General features: G+C 41.9%; 1 protein-coding gene and 1 long non-coding RNA gene across 7 annotated transcripts in view; one reads left to right on the top strand and one right to left on the bottom strand.

The window, feature by feature from the left end:
- BAZ1B (bromodomain adjacent to zinc finger domain 1B) overlaps positions 1–18,947 on the top strand; it is a 52,404-nt gene that overhangs the window by 21,799 nt on the left and 11,658 nt on the right. For all 6 annotated transcript variants that reach the window (XM_075032366.1, XM_075032363.1, XM_075032362.1 and 3 more), the window contains 6 exons: positions 3,130–3,268; positions 3,770–3,900; positions 5,452–5,563; positions 13,032–13,130; positions 13,562–13,739; positions 14,802–14,987. In XM_075032366.1, coding sequence (XP_074888467.1) covers positions 3,130–3,268; positions 3,770–3,900; positions 5,452–5,563; positions 13,032–13,130; positions 13,562–13,739; positions 14,802–14,987 — 845 coding nt within the window. The remainder of the gene's footprint in view (positions 1–3,129; positions 3,269–3,769; positions 3,901–5,451; positions 5,564–13,031; positions 13,131–13,561; positions 13,740–14,801; positions 14,988–18,947) is intronic.
- LOC142032947 (uncharacterized) overlaps positions 1–18,947 on the bottom strand; it is a 34,965-nt gene that overhangs the window by 9,184 nt on the left and 6,834 nt on the right. The window lies entirely within an intron of this gene.

An 18,947-nucleotide genomic window follows, 5' to 3' on the forward strand; every position in this document is an offset into this window, starting at 1 on the left:
GCATGTTGAGGAAGTTTGATTCATTCTTTTGGACTTCACAAGGAAAACTAGGTCTCTGGCAGGGAAGGAAGGATTAAGCCTTTCAGTAGGGTTTGAATTCATGTTGCTTCCTTTCCACATATCAAACCCCAACATTTCAGGCATCCAGGGCTTCTTTTACCTGTTAAGCAGTTGCTACCAGACAAAAAGGTACCCTCAACATACCAAAGATCTTGGTTAATGTTGATGGTGCAGTAGTTAGGGCTGTGGGGTTAGCAGCTCGGAGCTAAATCTGTTCTGGACTTCACACTTGGAGGCTGGTATGGTTTCAATATGAAAAATAGTTCTGGATGACCACAATGAGAACTGCATCTGTGTACTCCTACCATCACACAGGCCTTCTGGGGGCTTTTTCAGCCTACTGGCTTTCACACCACTTCAGTTGCATATGCTTTTAATAATGTTAGTATCTCTGGGGGAAGTAAAAGAGTGGTTGCTGACAAAACACCTATTGTACAGTGATTCGATATTCATATATATGAACCACTGTGCAATAGATGTTTTGTCAGCAACTATTCTTTTACATACACACAGATAAAGATCTCAATCAGAGGTTTCTTTTTTGCTGCTCCGCTAACATCTGTAACACTGGGAGCACTAACCTCTTTCAAGTTAAACCTATCAAGATTGCAGCCAGTGCAACCAAGCTAGTCTCAGCTCAAAAAAGAACCCAGTGTAAGAAAGCATAAATGTATTTTTCTGTTCTTTCTTGACTTCAAAAGAAGTCAGTACAGAACTCCCCATTGAGAGAACATGATTAATATCTGTATTTTCTTGATAGTAAGAGTCAAGTCATTTCATTTCTGTGTTACCGCAGCGCTTACTGATTGTTCTTTGCCTGATCACTCCATGAAGCAATAGCTCCCACACAGTCTGTTGGAGGAGAATGGAGAGCTGGAAGCTTATACAGCTAACAAAGCCTGCTAGAGAGGAAAGTACCAACTGAGACTAGCGTGCCATCACAATTGAAGATCAGATGGGGGGAGGAACCCTTTAGTATGGTGTCTTTGTTCTCATTTTGTTTGAACAGTTTCAGCATATGACTAAATTTAAGTTTCTGTTCTTTCCTTGCCTCTTCCTTAGTCTGGCACTTGATGGTACCTGCTGCAACTGGTCTTTACAGTTGCACAGAAAAAAATACCTGTCTCATGAATGCCCACAATATCCCATGTCATAAGCATTGAAGAGTTTGCTGGCAGTGTGGCTTGTTTTGGTTGGAGTCTTGGCTTTTGAGGGGAGTGTACTGAGGGGGAGAGTGAAGTGTGCCTTGTGCTAGAATCAGGTGACAGCAGCAAGTCTTGAGAAGGTGTCAGGGAGAAAAATTCTGGGGGAATTGTATCACCTCTGTCTCCTTCTAGTGGAAGGTGAGAACAGTACTTCCTGTAATATGGGTCTTCTGATGCGGTTTGCAAGACTCAGATTTAGGTCATGTGATGCATTTGGTGCTGTGAGAGTGGCTATTGCTAGTTGTTCTGATTTCAATACTTTGATGGAGGGAGAGGTCATAAGGTTTAGGGAGGAGTTAGTATTTACAGATATATGGGTGCAGGTGCTTGTGTCTAGCAGGTATGGGTTAACAGGACAATTTTGCCATGCTGCAATGAATGTAAATTGGTATGCTGTTACTATATTATTATATAAAAGCTGGTATATCGAGTTGGTGTAACAAATGCAAAGGTATGTTTTTCAGTATGTCTCCTCTAATCAGTCAGGATTGATTACATTGACAGGACTTCAGACACTTACCAGGTATTTACTAATCAACTGTTATCAAACCTATCTTTATACAGAAAATGGCTGCAAGATGAAGAATAGGTTAGTAGCCCTGGGAAGAGTCCTAGCAAGAAGTTAGCTTTCTCCCTGGGACAGCAGCCAACATATGATATCTATATGCTCACTTTTACCTGCCCCAGTCCACCTCACCCCTTCCACATGGTCTCATTACATCTGCTTCAAACCCTGCTTTGTGATGTAAAGATACATCCTTTTTATTTTTTTCCTCAAGTTTTCTCCAGACACAAAAGAATGTTGCCCATAGCCTTTTGTGAAAGTCGTGAAGGAGTGATGTTTTTGTTAGACTGAGATCAGTCACTGAAGAGCCACTGTGACTCAGTTTCATGTTTTGTTCCTTTTTGTTCAGGCAGTTCTTGGTGGAAGTACACCTATTCTTCAGAGATGGGCAAAAGTGTAGAGACTCTTGAACCATCATGAGGAGCATAAATCCTGTTGACCTTAATGTTTTGTCTTGTGGCAGAAGCTGCCTTCCTTCTTGCTCCTTACCTACACATGTGGAATGACATGTTTTGTTCTGCAAGGCTCTTGCCAGGGAGCCTGTGATGCCAGGATTTAGGCCACTACATATTTTTCTTCCCTTCTTTTTTTTTGTCAACAGCAATGGATATTGAGAGCTACTGAAATTTCAATACTTCTGTCATGAGTGGGAAACCTGAGGGTTCTATTTTAATGCTTTTCCACATCATAGCATATATGGGAAAGCATGAGGTGTTACAAGATGTGACTTGGTCACTGTTGTGAGACAGTTGTGCCTGGAAGAGGTCTCTGTTGTGCCAGATCTGGTTTTTTGGTAGGTAAGGTTGTGGGGAGAGTTTTCCTCACAGCTGCAGTTGTGGAAATGCAGGTGTCCATTAGCCACGCTGACCTCTGTAGTGTCACAGCTGGACTGCTCCCAACACTTGAGCTGGCCAGAGCAGAAGTCCTTGTCGTATGCTGTGCTGTAGCTAAAGATCTTTGACCCTGTTGTTATATGGGATTGCACAGCAATGGATATCACTTTGTTGGTCTAGAATGAGAAATAATAATGAAGACTAATTCCTCCAGACAATTTTTATCCAGACTTTCCTCTTTCCTCAGCCCAGTTCATCCTTATGCCTTGACTTAATTCTTGAGTTTTTTCTAGAATGGTGGGCGTAAAGTAAGTTGAAGGGTGAGTGGCTGTTCTAAAAGAATATTAACCAAAGTCACCGATAAATATTTTTTTTTTTACCCCCATGATGTAGTAAAATAAAAGAGAATATTGATGCGTGGATACAATAAAAGAAATCTAATACTTCTCTGTGCTAATTCCAACAGTGAGAATGGAGAAAGAAGCGGAGGAAGAAAGAATCCGAAAGCATAAAGCTGCAGCTGAGAAAACTTTCCAGGATGGAATTGCCAAAGCAAAGCTGGTGATGCGCAGGACCCCAGTCGGCACCGATCGTAATCATAACAGGTAGGAAAGGAAATGATCCTGAGCTGCTAGCTCTCTCCTCTTGAGACGAGCTTTATCAGATAGCGGTCCCCAAGAAATGATTGATATGGATGATGTTGAGAGGACTTCATGTCAATTGAACAGTGGAGGAGTGCAGAAGTGAGTTTTTTGTGTATATAGAGTGTAATGGCCGTCACTGGTTTACATGGCCAGCTTTTTGAGGCCTTCTTGTGGAGGTCAGGATCCACTAGCCTGTAGAGCTTCAAGTGCTTGCATCAGTGCTCAAGAACCTAATTATGAGCTTTTTTTTTTTTCATGTTTGTTGCACAGGAATGAGCTTAGAATGGATTCTAATAAAAGCTTTTCATGTTTCTCAGCTGAGACAATATAAAGATATACATGCATTCAGTTTTTATTGAGTCAAGCACACAGCTGCTTCTTCCCTTTATGCAAATAGAAGTGGACGTGTGTAACTAGCCAAAAGAGGAGACAGGTACCTGTTAACATACATGTTTTCTACAGGTATTGGCTGTTTTCAGATGAGGTTCCTGGCTTGTTCATTGAGAAAGGCTGGGTACATGACAGTATAGACTACAGATTCATCCTTCCCCATCAGAAAAAAGAAGATTTTAAAAAGGACTACAGCTCAGGAGGTATGATCAGCCTGCTTCTCTGTGGGTATTTCCTTTGTTGCTGTCTGACTGTTAGAATGGATTTGTGAATGTGAGGGAGAACTGTCTAATCTGAGTGTTTTCATGGGGTACTCTGATTTAAGCCTTCTTTAAACTCCAGAAGTGTGCACACAGGAGAGTCCGATGCTCATGATGATCTTCCTGCTGCTGCAGGTCTTGAGACTGCCTGCAATGTGCCACATAAGGACCATGGGACACAATCACCTCTCTCTTAAAAGCAATGAGGTTGATGTCAATTGTGGACTAATCCCTCTGGTTTACTCTGAACGTGCTCAGTTGCAGTGTGCCAGACTTCTTGGACAAGTAGTCAGTTGTGTGTTGCAGAGAGTGAGGGTATCCATCACAATGCTAATATTCCACCAGTGGCAAGACTCCCGGATTAACCTGTGAAATAGTATCAAGCAGAACAGTCTTATAGATACCTATAGCTTTGCTGATTGAGGCCATTTTGGCAAGCAGCCCTCTTACTGAACATGCAGGTGAGGTGCAAGGACTAGCTGAAGTTCTAGTGCTTCCTCTGTAATTTTGCTTGGCTGACAAGGAGCCTTGCAGGCAGAACTTGGACATGCACAAAAACCAGTCTGTGGGGAGGGAAACTTAACACTTCTATGTGGAAATAGGTCTTGGTACAGAAGAGTGTGTTATAATCTGATTCCAGTTGCAGTTTCAGTCCTGATCATTTCTTGCTTTTGAAACATCATAGGCTGGCATTTAGTCCATCTACAGCAATACTGCATGTGAGAGGCTATACTGAGTTAAATCAGAGAGCCCCCACTTGGTGGTATTTTGTCTTGGACAATGGGCAGAGTAGACATCTGTAGAAGAATGAAACGGGGCAAACCTACAATAAGATACTTCATCCAGCATGTAACTTTCCAGCCATCTGTGTCTTGGTGTCTTGTTGAGCTGCAGGTAGTATCATTAGTGGCCCTTGATGGTTATATTTTCTTATGTGAACTTTTTCAAATATTGACCAGCCATGTTCCTGTACACCAGCTTGCTTCCAGCTGCATTAATTTCTCAACTGCTGCCTGTGTATTTGCCCAGCTAGTGTGCAAGATTTCAGCATGTTCCTTTTGAAACTTAAGAAGCAAAGGCTTAAATAAGCAAAGGTTTAAATCCATGTCAGACTGTCTGAGATGCTCAGAAATACAAATACATCTTATTTATAACTCATTCAGTTCTAAAAGTACTTTTTCAGTATATAGCTAAAAAGTGAAACTAGTTCTATGTATTTGAAATAGTAGGAATGATTTTCTTAATTTTATGTATGTGCTTTATGATGCAGTAATTTCTTTAAAAATCTGTTATCTTTTTTCATATTTCTATAAATGCATATACTGTGAGCTTTAGCAAACTAATGCTGGATTAGTTTTCCCTGACAAGTATATTGCTGGCCTAGATGCTGCATATAAACACTTAACCTGGAGATAGGTTAGTTTTTGCAAAATAAAAATGCTCACTGAGGAAGATGAAGGAGAATACACTTGACCTTGTGCTTTTCTTTTACAGACAAGCGGAGGAGCACTGGCACCGATGGCAGAGTGAGCAAGCTTCACCGGTCTGTGCATGCTGCCGACCTTCCCACAGAGACCACTGCACCGAAGCAGGGACAGAACTTATGGTAACACATGCTTTTATAGCTGCGAAGTACTTGAAGCATAGAGGTCAAGGAAACTAGACAGATTTCTTTTGATGGACGCTACTATATACCTATTACTCTTTCAGTACTTAACAGTTGGATTAGCCTAGCAGCTCTCCAGGCCTCTGTTACTGATGCTATTACTAGTAGTGAATGGCTAATAGGGCAGCCAGTCCAAGAGCCAGTGGAACCATTATGATCAACCTAATCAATCAGTCTTCAAGCCAGTATAAATTAAGCTGGTAAATGCTACTTCGATGTGTTGCTTTTTAAATATTTTCTATTCAGAAGAATTGTTAATTTAAAAGAATTGCTGTGTGCTTTTTTCAGTACTCGTAAGCATTACTGTAAACAGAAAAAAAAAGAAAAAAAAAGAGGAGGAGGGGAGCAGTGACCTAGCTATTCTTTCATGGTTCATCTCAGCAGACCTAAATTGTGGCACGTGAGGTCCTTGAGCACACAAAATTAAAGTCTGCATTGAGATCTTTGGAGACAGGCCTATATCCTGCGTGTTCTTTTACTATGTAAGACATGCAGAGCCATCCCACAGCTCCCTGTCAGTGTCTTCCTAGGCTTCACAGCAGACTATGGTGGTGTCCATTTGTTCTCCTATAGCACCGTATCATGGAGTTGATTTTTGTTGCTACTGATAATTATAGCTTAGCAAAATTATTCTTCCCTTGTTATCCCTTTAATGCTTCCCAATGCCAAGCAGTAGCCACCAGCCTGTCTTTTAAGTGAATCAAATTTGAACACTACCTTTTGGCATGTTTGATCGGGACTTGCTCCAGTACTTGGCCCTACCAATGTCTTTTATCTTTAAAGAAAATCTCCTATGTCAACTGTTGCCCTGTGTGGTAAGGAGCAATCAGCAGTGTCCCTGTGCCAGAAAATACTGGCTACAGCTTTACCTACTAAACCACCTGTGAAGGACTCTGCCTCTTTTTTTTTTTTTTTTTTTTTTTTTTTAAGATAAGCCTGAGAAGTAACTGTCACAAAGTACTTGCTTCTGCAGGTCCCTTATTAGCAGTGGCTTTTCCACAGAGTTTTCCACTGCTGACACACAAAGTGGAGTTACTTGGTCTTTGATAAATATCACCAGTTGTGAGCTTAGCTCCAAAGCATAGTTCCACTGCTGCAAGTTAGAACTACTTTACTAAAGATGTTCCTGCTCCCCCACCAGGAACTGTCAGAGAGACTGAAATTTGTGGATGGCTTGATTCATCTAAACCATCAGCATTGAGTGCTGACTCTTTGTATTGCTCTACCCCTTCTCTTTCATTGCTAGCAGGTCATAGGAGATAGCAGAGTGTCTTCTGCATGCCTTCACTCTGTCCAATATTGCCATGTCAAATCTCCACCCCTTTTTCAGTCTAGTCCTTTGCACATCTTGTCACATGGCCAAAATTCAAGCAATTGGGCTTTCCTAGGGAATGGGTGCTAAACAAGAGGTTGCAGAGGACAGTACGATCCGCAGGGAAGTCCTCTCTGCTCTTTCTAACTGTCTGTTCTAATACTTGATCTTCATTCAGCAGAGGTGGCAAGATGTGTTCCCAGTAGAAAAACAAATTATATGAGGAAAACAGTAGCTTAAATTAATAGCACATATTGCTATAAGCTGAAGACAAACAGAGGCAAATCGGATGAGTTAAGTAACACAGAATCCCTGCAATTTGTAAGTCCAGGCTGAACTTGAAAAAGCATAGTATTTGATGTTACTGTTGAATTGCCCTATCAGGTTGGCAACTCTTTGACATGCTGAGAGTGATCAGAGTGGTTACAAAGGTAGGAATGCTTTATGAAGTAACTAGTCATACAGCCCAGGAGAAGCAGCTCTTTGAACCATGTCCTGTGCACTCTTGGGACTGAATTATATTCTGTTACTAAGAGCTGATTTGTATGAAGTGGCCATAATATGTGGTATTCTGCTCTTTTTCTAAAAAGAGAACAACAAAAAGAATTAAGTTTGTTTGGGGTGGGGTGGGGAAGCTTAAAGTGGCAGCCAAAAGCCTAAAATGCTTTCAAAGAGATTGTCTTAAAGTTTCCATACTAGATGGTCAAAGCAAGTGCTGCCTCTTACCTTTGAAAAAAGGTTTGAGGAAACTTGGGAACAAAACAGCAGCAACAATAACAAAATATTCTCAGTATGGTTCACATCAGGATAAGGAAGCTGTTAAAAATAAGAAGACCTACTTAAAAGCCATGATTGAGTCTAAATGAAGGAAATAAAAAAGGATGATAAACCAAAGTACAGACTAAGGGAGAAACAATTTTTTTTTTTCCTTGGGGAACAATCTTGCTTCACAAGATCTGTTGTTACAGGGCCTGCCTTAGGATAAGAGGGAAGCTCTTCTCATGAGTGAATAATTGGCTAAGAAATACAAAAAAAGTTACAGAAATACTCTAATTTGTATTTCAGCAGGGAGATAGAGAGTAATGCTAGAGGAGAATGGGGAAGTCTTCTAAAGAAAGAGGATTTTTTTTTTTGATGCAGAAAAAAGGTATCAGGAAATCAAACTAGCAAATGGCAATTTTGAAATAGGAAAGTACTACTTCAGATCATACAGCTGATGCATACAACTCGCTGCTACCAGCTGCTGCAGATCTTCAGATTTGTTACCTGTTCAAAGTACCAGTTGGACAAATTGCTGAAAGGAGTTCACTGAGGAGTATTAAGCACAAAGGTTCTTGTCCTGGCATACAAGGAAGTCCTCAAACCAGCAGATCCTAAAATCTGTAGGGGCAGGGTGAAGAAGTGTCACTGCATGTCTGCTCTGCCTTTTTGCCACTCAGAAATAAGATGCTGAGCTGGCTGGGATTTTTTTTGGCCTGGCTGTTAAGCCACAGCGTCTTTGATTTCTGTCCTTTTTGGTACCTGCTAGGAAAGACTGCTAGCAATCACAGCACTTGCTGGTTTTTTTTACTGAGAGTATCAAGCCTGTGTGCATTGCCTGCCAGGCAGGTTGCCAGTGTCAGGATGTTGAGGTAAAGCAATGCAAATGGAAGATCTGAGCCAGGTGTAGGCCTTCATGCCCTTAAAGTGATCAGGGGGCACAATGGCAGGTTTTCAAAGCAAAGGTAACTACTTCTAACTTAGCATTCTTCTGTGCTGTCTGCATGACTTTCTCCTAACTGACAGGGCCACCTAAAGCCATTTCCACAGATAAGCAGTAAGCTTCCTCAGCTGAGAGACTTTTCTTTAAAGCTCTAGAACTGGAAAGAGCCTGTTTGCTAAGTACCTATCTGACAGCTGTCACCATTTACAGGTAAGCTTCCACAAAAAGATAAGTGACAACCTGAGAGATGCTATTTCAGGGGATAGCCAGTAACTAGAACTTCCCTCTGAGGAAATCTGTATTCCTATTACTGTATTTTCCTCTGTGGCCATTGCCATTGATCTCTCCAATCTCAAGGACTCTCATGAGCATAGATGGTTATGGAAGAGTCTCCTCCTTGGCTGCTTTTTGCACGTTGTCCTTGCACACCCTGAGAAGCCCTGAGACCACAGTGAAGTCCTTGGATATCTACACCCCTTGTTGTTGGGATACAAGGACTTGTTCAGCTATAACTCATAATGTTAGCATGTGGTGCACAGGAAGTTTCATTTCTTTGTGTTCTGCTTTAAGTCCTGCCATCTTGTCTCTTTTTCCCAGTACTACATCTAACGTGGGATTGAGAGTAGCCTCACAGTGCACATAGAGCATCTTTAGCTTTACCCTTTTGTACTCTAGAGTGATGAGACTTTGAAATGAACGCTAAATTAACTCCATGAATGGTTGTATTTCAGGGTCCTGCCCCTTTTCTCCTTGAGGATGGGAGCTGGTAGGACACTGATAAAGGGAGAAATAGATTCCATATTTCTGCCAAGAGCTCCAGAAACAGTATTTCATGGAAGCGGTTTCTGCTTTCAGTACTTTGTCCCCAAAAAGAAGAGGGCCCAGTGTTCTGTCCTAAAAGCGCAGAGGCTGAATCATTGTTCTCATTCAGAATCATAAATGCTTGGTTACTTCTGTCTTCTCCAGACAGATGGACCAGTCCCCTTTCTAACATTGTGCACCACTTTCACTGATATTGATGCTTATTAAAAAATCTCCCCATTTAAAGCTTCTGGGCACATGGTCCCTGAAAAAGTCTTTTGTCCGTACCATAGTGCTTTGTGAGCTGTGTACATACTGGTCTTCCCTGAAAGAACCACGGGTTAATCACAACCTTTGCAGTATATTAGTATGCAGGAAACTTCTTGCTCATCCTGGTCAGAAAGCAGATGAATTTTGGAAAGAGTGGCATCTCTGCAGAGTAACTCCCGTTGTTCTTCATCTATTAGGAATACACCATGATATGGCGGGTCCCCTCAGCAGACAATTTGAGTTAACCATGAGTGGGTGCTGACAGACTCCATTCTCACGCCTATATTCTACAGATGGAGTTCCCCTGTTTCCACCAACCCTCCAGAGCAGGTACTGATCCTGGGCTCCTCTAGATGTTGTCCTCTTGATTTCTTCATTCCCTAGTCTGCAGTCCAGGTTTTATACCTTCCTCTGTCCCTTACAGCCTGTAGCCTGAGAACAGGTAGGAATATTCAGCCTGAGTGAATACTGAGAGCTCCTTTTGACTTGGTGCTTGTGCCATTTGTCCCTTCTGTTTTGATTGCTGACCAGTCTACTGGCTTGTGCTGCCAGAAATGTAAGAAAAGAATCTAGACTGTTATTTAGGGATGCAGAAAGCCCTTACGCCAGTCAGGATTTCCCTGTTTCAGATCAGTTTGAAGACCTCCATCTGGTCTTGACTCTCCCAAAGGCATCTTTCCCATCACTCTGGATTGTGTTACTAAGCTCTGTGTCAGGCCACATGAAGGGCACCTGTTGCCTTCCCCGCACTCTTTACCAAGACCCACAAGCTCATAGCCTTATTGCCTCCCCTGTTTAAAATGCCAGCCCTGTCTTATCATATCCATGCTCCCAGCCTCATGCTGGTTGAGCCCTAGTTGGAGGTGCAGGTGGTTCCTTCAGGTAGCAGGGAGCATATGGAGCTAGGTTGAGAACCAGGAACTGTGGCTGCACAGGGCAGCAAGGTGTCACCAATCAAATTAACACTGGTACTTCTTTGATATGTTTATATTATGCACATTTGAGTTCAGGCTAATGTAGAACAGTTCCCTCTCCCAGAAATCCCAGTTCTTGCTCTCAGGGTGAATTGGGAAGACTCCAGTACCTGTTGCAGATCTTTTCCCTTCCCTGTCCCATTTCTTTTTCAGCAGGAACAAAGTTGTGCCAGGGCTTAACACTAGCTTTCATAAAAGGATATCCTCACGCTGGCCAGCAACTTGCATTGTCTTTCCACAAACAACATAACACTGGTGAATCCAAATGCCCTATGTTGTTTTCAGTGCCCTTTCATTTTTACAGTAAGATAAAACTGTGCAGGATGTTTCCCCCATTAGATTTGCAGCCATGGGGGAAAGCTGAGAAAGCTCAGACATGGTCTTGTCAGATATTTTTCCAACTGGGTTCTGTGGTGTATCACCAGTAGTGACTGATGTTGTTTCATCATGACCTAGGCAACCTTCTCAGCGTGCCTGAGAAATAGTCCTCTGCTGGGTATCTGCAGGGCAACTGTTTTGAAGCTTTATTTATGCCATTCCCATATTGTGACAGATTCTTCATATTGAAATATTGCTTAGGACCAATCCCAAGATTTGTCCTGAGGGTTTGGAAGCAATTTGATACCAAATATTCTAGAGAAATTTCTCTTTATTTAGCAGAAGTCCAGTAGACTTAAAAATGCTAGTCCTTGCAGTGGTCTGTCTGTAGACCTTCCAGTGAATGTAAGAATGCTAGTCACCATAAGTGGCATCTATAAGAAAAAGACACAAGTTATATTGTTAGAGGTTTGTGTGAATGCCTGTTGGATCCTATGACGAGTCCTTAATCGCTGCTACTTTTGAAGTGCCTGTGCTAGGCTCTAGTGGGTGAAAGATATTTGGAACTGCTCTGTCCTGTTTCTCACCGGGAAGGTGTGCAGAGAATAGTGGTGGCCAAAAGATTTTACCTCAGTGTGCAAAGTGAGGATGCTCTGCAGGGTTGGAGTATACTGGAAGCAGGTGACTGGCAAGAAACTATTTTTCTTCCATTTTTAAACAATCATTCATATGTTTTATTAGAGTAATTAATTTACTAACTGAATGCAAATTGTGAGGCCATTGCCCTAACATGAGCATACTAGAACTCTGAAATATTTTCTTTTCAGATATGATATTTAGTAATTATTTCTGCCAGAAAAATAAGCATTGCGGATACTGTTATTCCAAGAGGACCCAGAACAGCATCTTTCTCTAGTTCTTGCTTGGCTCATCTGAGCTTGTGCCCAAGAAGAAAAATTAGATCTGGAGTCTTCTCTGTGGCTGGTAAGGATCACATAGTGGTCCTTTGCAGTTGTTTCCATATCAGGTGGATTTTGCTATTCCCTCACTTCCCTCTTCTAAATAGCAATCCTTTTCTAGAAGATTTGTAATTAGTCTTATTTTCTGTAAATGAGCTCTGAAACTCAGATTAAATCCCCATGCCCATCAGGTGAGGAGGCTCCCTGGCACCCTAGAATAGAGTTGGGGGAAAAAAAAAAAAGAGGCAAAAGAGCAGAATTTCAGGCTGTCTTAAAGCTAGTTTAAATCTACAACCCAGCATTAGAACTTGATTGTACTCTGGACTTGCAGAGAGAATTCTCTCTTGTGTGGAGAATTCTGCAAAAGTTTTCCCCTTTTAGATTCAGCTAACTGCCAATTACCATTGTTGTCCTGAAGGACTTTCTGAGCAGAAAGGTTTAAAGCTAATGAATATGGTTTTCACATACTGCATTTGAGCTTTCAAGTTAAGATGAGCTTCTTAAAAAAGGAGGACTTCTGCACTTGCAGAGGGCATAGCCTTCAGTCACAAATCTACATCATCAGCAATTGTGGTATAAGCTAGGACATACCCTTTGTTAATCTAGGAACTTCTTGGGTTAATGAAATAAGTTGAAGGCACTGCAGAAAGAATGATTAAATTGCTATGCTATGCAGCGTATAGCATGTTAATGTTTTCTAGTGCATCTAAAATGACATTCAGATTACTTAAACTGACTGCAACTTAGTGAATGTAATCCCTGGGGTAGATGACTAAATTCAAATGCCAATGTTTTAATAAACTTAACAGGGAAAAATCTATAAATCAGCTCTGTGTTTATTTTGTTTTTATTTTTCTTACCCTGGAATTGGCTACGTTTAGGGACCTTGAAATGAGGCCAGTCTGAGTCAGAATGCTTATGCCAGCATTACTGAAGTGTTTCACCTTGCTCTCTAGGGTTGGGATATAGGTTACTTGTCATCCCTGCCTAATACTTGTGAATTATTTAGAAGAAGGAATTGCCTTGCCACAGAGATACGTTAGCTGATGTTGGTGCATGTTATATCTTTCAGGTTTCTCTGTGACAGTCAGAAGGATTTGGATGAGCTGCTGGATTGCCTGCACCCACAAGGAGTAAGAGAGAGCCAGCTAAAGGAGCGTTTGGAGAAAAGGTGAGCCTGCTATTTTTTTTTCTCTGTGTGCCTTCTCAAAGTCAAAGCATATCCTCATCACAGCAAGCCTTTCCATTCCTGGGGCGGCATTCTGTGCTTTGCTTTGATTGTGCCTGTGCTGAGGAGCGGAGGATATTGAAGATAAGAAATGACTGTTTTTCTTGGGCAGTAATTGCAAGTTCTTGATAAGTAATGTTCTCAACTGTGAAGAGGTTCTGTCAGTCTTTAAATTGTTCCTTGCTACTGGAAACAACGGCAGTGCTGTTTCACTCACAGAGCCAGAACTACCATGTGCTTTCAAGTGTCATTCAAAGAACGTTCTGCACTGGTGGAGCATGTAGATCATGATGGACACCATTGTTGCCCCAGTGCCTGCACAGCACACAGGGCAGTGGTCTGCATGTATTGAAAGGTTGTTTTTGATTTTCCAGGTATCAGGACATCACGCATTCTATCCATTTGGCTCGGAAACAGAACTTGGGCCTCAAATCCTGTGATGGCAACCAGGAACTACTGAACTACCTCCGAAGTGATCTAATTGAGGTTGCAACTCGGCTGCAAAAAGGAGGCTTGGGATATGTTGATGTGACACCAGAATATGAAGCAAGAGTGAGTGAACAGGCAAAGTAGTACTGAGCAAGACAAGCATGAGCTGATACTTTCTGTGGAAGGTCTTGAGTCTTTTGTTATCCTCAGACAAGAGGATCAGGAAAATCAGTGTTCTCATGTGTCCTCTTTTTCTAAACTATCATTTCAAGATTACACAGCTGCTGGCTTGAGGTCCTTTTGGTGTAGGTAGGTCATAATGTTGGAGCTAGGTGTCCTGCATAGCTGTTAAATTGTCCTATTTCCTTCATCTGGTGGCAGACTTTTTTATGGAGCATTAGCGGAACTCTTTGCAGGTAGCTGATTTTTAGCTTCTGTGTCAAAGCCAGCATGTCTTGTTGAGACAGCAGTTTTCCATTTTGGAGGTTTGGGGGTTTTGTTGTTTGGGGTGTTTGGTTTTTTTTCATAAATTCAGACGACTTTAGGCTTGGAATAATGATTGTGTCCCAGTTCAAGAACCTAAAGGATGTTTTGTTCATAGATATGTCAGCACAAGGAAGTTACTGTGCAGTGAACTGAAGTATGACTTTTTAGTGCTCTGGCTAGTTCAGCCTAACTCACATGAGCATTACTGGTGCATTGAGTGTCTTTAGGAGGGGATAAGGCTGCCTGGTGTGGGTAGAGTACACACTTCTGTGACTCGTGCATGCTCCTCCTACCAAGGGAAGACATTGTCTGGCTTGGAATGATTAAAGCTCTGTTTAAGCTGCATCCTGAGTCACTGCAGAGACTTCTCTGTGTAGATGAGACCATAAGTGTTAAGAGGAGGGGAAAAGTGAAGTCACTAAAGGAGTGGAAGAATGGCTTAGTGTTTAGTCATCATGATCATCGTGGATTTAGGTTGGGGGGGTGGTTTGGTTTTGGGGGTGAGGTGGGTGTTTTGTTGGTTTTGGGGGGTTTTTTGTTTTGTTTTTTTTTAAGGCATGATGCTTTTTTCTCAACAGTGCTATGCATGATCATCAGCTATGTGTGAATTCTAGCAGCAGCATTTGCAGGACAGGCCTACCTAAAACAGCACAGAGAGTAATGTCCAACTGTTACATGATCATACGCTCTCCCTAACAGGTATACTCACTAGAGAGCTTGAAGGATTTTGGAGAGTGTGTGATTGCACTCCAAGCTGGTGTTGTTAAGAAGTTTCTGCAAGGTTTCATGGCCCCCAAGCAGAAGAGAAGGAAACATCAAGGAGAGGACTACATTGCCAAGGCTGAGGAGATAGATGAAGACAAGAAAATGGCAGAAGAAGCTAAGGTATTGTTCATGTCAGGGCTCTCTTTCAGTCTTGTAATATAACTCTTTGAGCAGGGACAATACATTTAATCGAGTACTAAATCCTAAGCAGCTTCTCCTCATTCCAAGTTTGGAGTGCAGTGAGTTTGTCATTTATGGGGCCAGGTGTTCCCTTTTTATTTTGAAGAGTAAAGGTATTGGCAAAATGAAAATCATACTGAGGAATTACAGTTAACTTTGCCTGTGAACAGGAAATGGGTCAGGTCAAATATTTGACTTCTTTGTGCAGTTCCTCACACGAGTTGGGTACTTTAATAAAAGCATACTATGGAGCATTTTTACAGAACTTAACAGGAGTTGTATCCGTCAGAGAGGACTGATGGTGGTTTATTGCCTTTGATCCATAAAGAGAAGGAGGGACACATTGAGGTTTCGGTGACTGCAAGGGAGTTAGGTTCAGGTAAATACCAACGTTATGCAAGAAGAGACACAAGTCAGTGTATGTGTGGAGACACCCACAGAAGATGCCAAGCTGTGGGTTGCACTCAGCTTGTCTGGACATCTGGACAAACAAACCGTATGTGCCTGCAGTAGAAAAGTGGTCTTGTGGGGGTAAATGCATAGCCTTCCAAATCAGAGCTCAGAAGGGATGGAGAAGAGCTGCAGAGGATTTGGTAGGGTCCTGCAGGCAGTTGAGCTGTACCAGTGTTTCATCCTAAGAAAGATACTAGTGCTCAGGGGTAGTTTCTGTGCACTCAGTTGAATGGGACATTAGTGTCCCATGACAAAACTTACACCACTGCCCCCTTCAAAGTGCTCTGCCCTGATTGATCACTGACTTCAACAGAAGTAGCAAGATCAGAGTTGGATCAACAGAAGCATTTGAAATTCCCAGCTTAAAAAGGAAGTATTAGACGCTTGACTGGTGCTGGGGTGTGGGAGTTTTTGTGGCTCTTTTTTTTTTTTTTTTTTTTTTTTTTTTTAAGCTCCTGTATGCTGAACCCTTGTTGTCTGAACATCAAGTCTTTGCTATGCTGTGTCATTGCCATGTTAGCAGGATATTTGGATAGGCAGTAGAAATTCTCACATTCTTCAGTTGTCCTGAAGTATTTAAACTTTGCTAACTTTGAGTCTTTCAGTCCTTAGTGCAAAGGGAATGGAAGGCTACCTTATCCTAAAAGCTGTCAGCAGAATACAGAGCTGTAAAAAACAGTTATATCTGAGACAGAAAGGGCCTGGATCATCACATTTCCTGTATCTACAGCAACACCATATCATGCCTTACTCCAGTGTGTCTTACAGCTATAACCATAAGGGTTATACCTGTAGGGCATACTTAAAGGGTAGCATCAGATTTACTACAATATCTAAATGGATAGTAATTTAGCAGCTTAAGCTCTGTATTTGAGTCCTGGTTGCTTCCCTGCTATTGCTAAAGCTGTGTCAGATTTCAAACCTAAGCTTTTATTTGCCTGAAAATTGAGCCATTTTGATCATGAATGTTCGGTTAGTTTTTCCATTCTACCTTAGAGCACTGCTCTCTTACTTAATGATATGGTTACAGAGCATTGTTTGTTACAGCAAGGCCAGGCTTCTGTAATGTGCTTCATTCTAGCAATTGCAGAACTTTCAGCTACAGCAACCTAGTTAGACAAAGTGCTTTGTGTGACTGAAACATCCCGATTTGTACTTTCTCTTCTGTAAATCAGCTGGAACAGTAGGATTTCTGACTATTGCTGGACTTGTAATTGTATGTCACTTTGATTTTTTTATGATTTTTTTTCTCCTTGCATTACCCAATTTGTCTAATGTGACTGTATACTTAGCTATACAGCTCAGCCTTATAGGTCTATGGGTGCAGATTTAAGTTTTGCCAGTCTGAGTGTGTGGTTGTGTGGGTCTCCCTCCAGAGCACTGGCTTTTGTGTTGTGCTGATGTCTCTGGAGCATTTATTTATGCAGTACAGTGCTTTCTTTATCTGGCTCAGAGATTTCTAGACATCTGTAGAGCTACAAGTAATGTTCAACATTTTTGTTGGGTTTTGGGGTTTGTTGGTTTGTTTAGTTTTTGGGTTTGGGTTTTGTTTGGGGTTTTTTTGCCTCAGTTTATCTAGAACAAGCTTTCTTTTTGCCAAAGCAGAAAACCTTTATAAATGACCTCGAAAGAGCAGCCCAGATCTTAGATATAGTTATCTGATGAAAAAACCTGACTGTTAGGCTTTTAAAGACAAATCTCCTGCATAGGCCAAGAATTATGAAGTCTTTTAGAGCCAGAACTGCACTGAGAGTACGTAGCAGGTAAAATACAGCATAGCCCTACTGGAAAAACGCACTTAATGTACTTACAGACTATATGAGCGAAATTGCAGTCCTGTGGTATGGTTATGTCTCATTTTCCCTGTGAGAAACAAGTTATGGCTTAATAGGCACCCATTTGCTGACATAATTGTCTATACTAAGGGTTCCTGCTGGCTCAGCTACATAGCTAGAGATCATACTGCTGAGTGGCAAAAGATTGCAGTGTAGACCTGGCTTATGGCTGTTTCTGAAAATCAGTCTTGTGCCTCTGTTTATGCAAACATTCCCATTTCCAGTGGCAGCAGCACTCTGGACTATCCCAGAATAGGACAGGGAATATGTGACCTCTTTGCAGTGTGAAATTGCAGCACAACTGCCTGAGCATAGTCAAGAGCATGGGTAGGTTATCTACCCCAGCTACTTGCTGTCAGTGGTGTTTGCAAGGGAAAAGTCGGGGGGGGGGGGGGGGGGTCAGTCTTCACCTGCAGACAAAACCTCAAAGAGCAGCTTCACAACTAAGCAATTACCATTTCAGCTGTTCAGAGGGATTTCTGTCATCTTAGGATACCAGACAAGAGCCTTTCTAGCTGGAGTTTTGTCCACCTTTACCCAAGCAGGAGTTTTCTGTCACTCTAAAGTTGAAATGGGACTGAGAACTTCTCTTTTGGTATTTTTGTGGTTTTTGTTTTGTTTTGTTTTCCCTGCTAGATTGCTCCTCTCCAGTCAAAACGGTATTGAAGTAACTTCTTTCAGTCTCCTGTTTTGCCTAGTTGGCGGTCTGAACTCCCTTGATAGTGGTTCTGCTAAAATGCCATAGTCTCATGATGCTTGGGAAGCAAGGCTAAAAATCTGTTAAATTCCACAGGCTTGGGGAGAAAAATCTAAGCAAAACTTGCCAACAGCTTTTGCAGATTTATCTTGGCCCAGCAGTTACCCAGTACGTTAACAGCAAAACCCATGGAACAGTTACTTGGAAAATCAATTACACAGTATGTGAAGCACCTCAACAATGTTCTGCAAAGAAATAGCACAGCACTGTGTAATCTGCCACAGTAGGCTGTGCAGGTTTCCGTTTGTCTTGAATGTCTCAGGCTCCAGGTTCCATACTAGCAATGGCAGCAAGGATGTTGGCATTTTAGAACAGTTTGTGTGTTTTTCCAAGCATCTAATATATGCTGTGCTTCCTCAAATTCAGTCAGAGGAGAATGTGCAACTCTGCAAAAATCCTGGGTTTTGTTTGGCTCCTAAATTGCTGTCAGCTGCAGAGTTTAGATTTTCCCATCTGACACTTTACTGTTTGTTTTTTCATTCTCCTGGGGTAGAAGAACACTAACTTGAGTCCTATTATGTCCCTGTCATGTCTAGGCCATCACCTCATTGTTGTAAAGCAAAGGATTAATGTTGGGTTGAACACGCGGTGGCTCTGGATTGCTTCTCTGTTCTGGTGCATTTCCGATTTACCACAACGTTGTTTCTAAACCTCTAGGGCCGAGTTTGAGATTTTGCATGTGGCTTGCTATGTGCAGACTCCAGCAGTTGCCCTGGTGCAAATCTCAGGTTTAATGCTTTCATCCTCACTTACAGCTAACTCTGGGATTTGACATGCTCTGAAGTCATCTTGTCTCAGGAAAGCAGCTGGTTTCGTATTTGGGGCTCCAAATGCTTTGCCTGTCAAATCTGATTG

This window comes from Buteo buteo, chromosome 7, assembly GCF_964188355.1.
Source record: "Buteo buteo chromosome 7, bButBut1.hap1.1, whole genome shotgun sequence".
Lineage (NCBI taxonomy): Eukaryota > Metazoa > Chordata > Aves > Accipitriformes > Accipitridae > Buteo > Buteo buteo.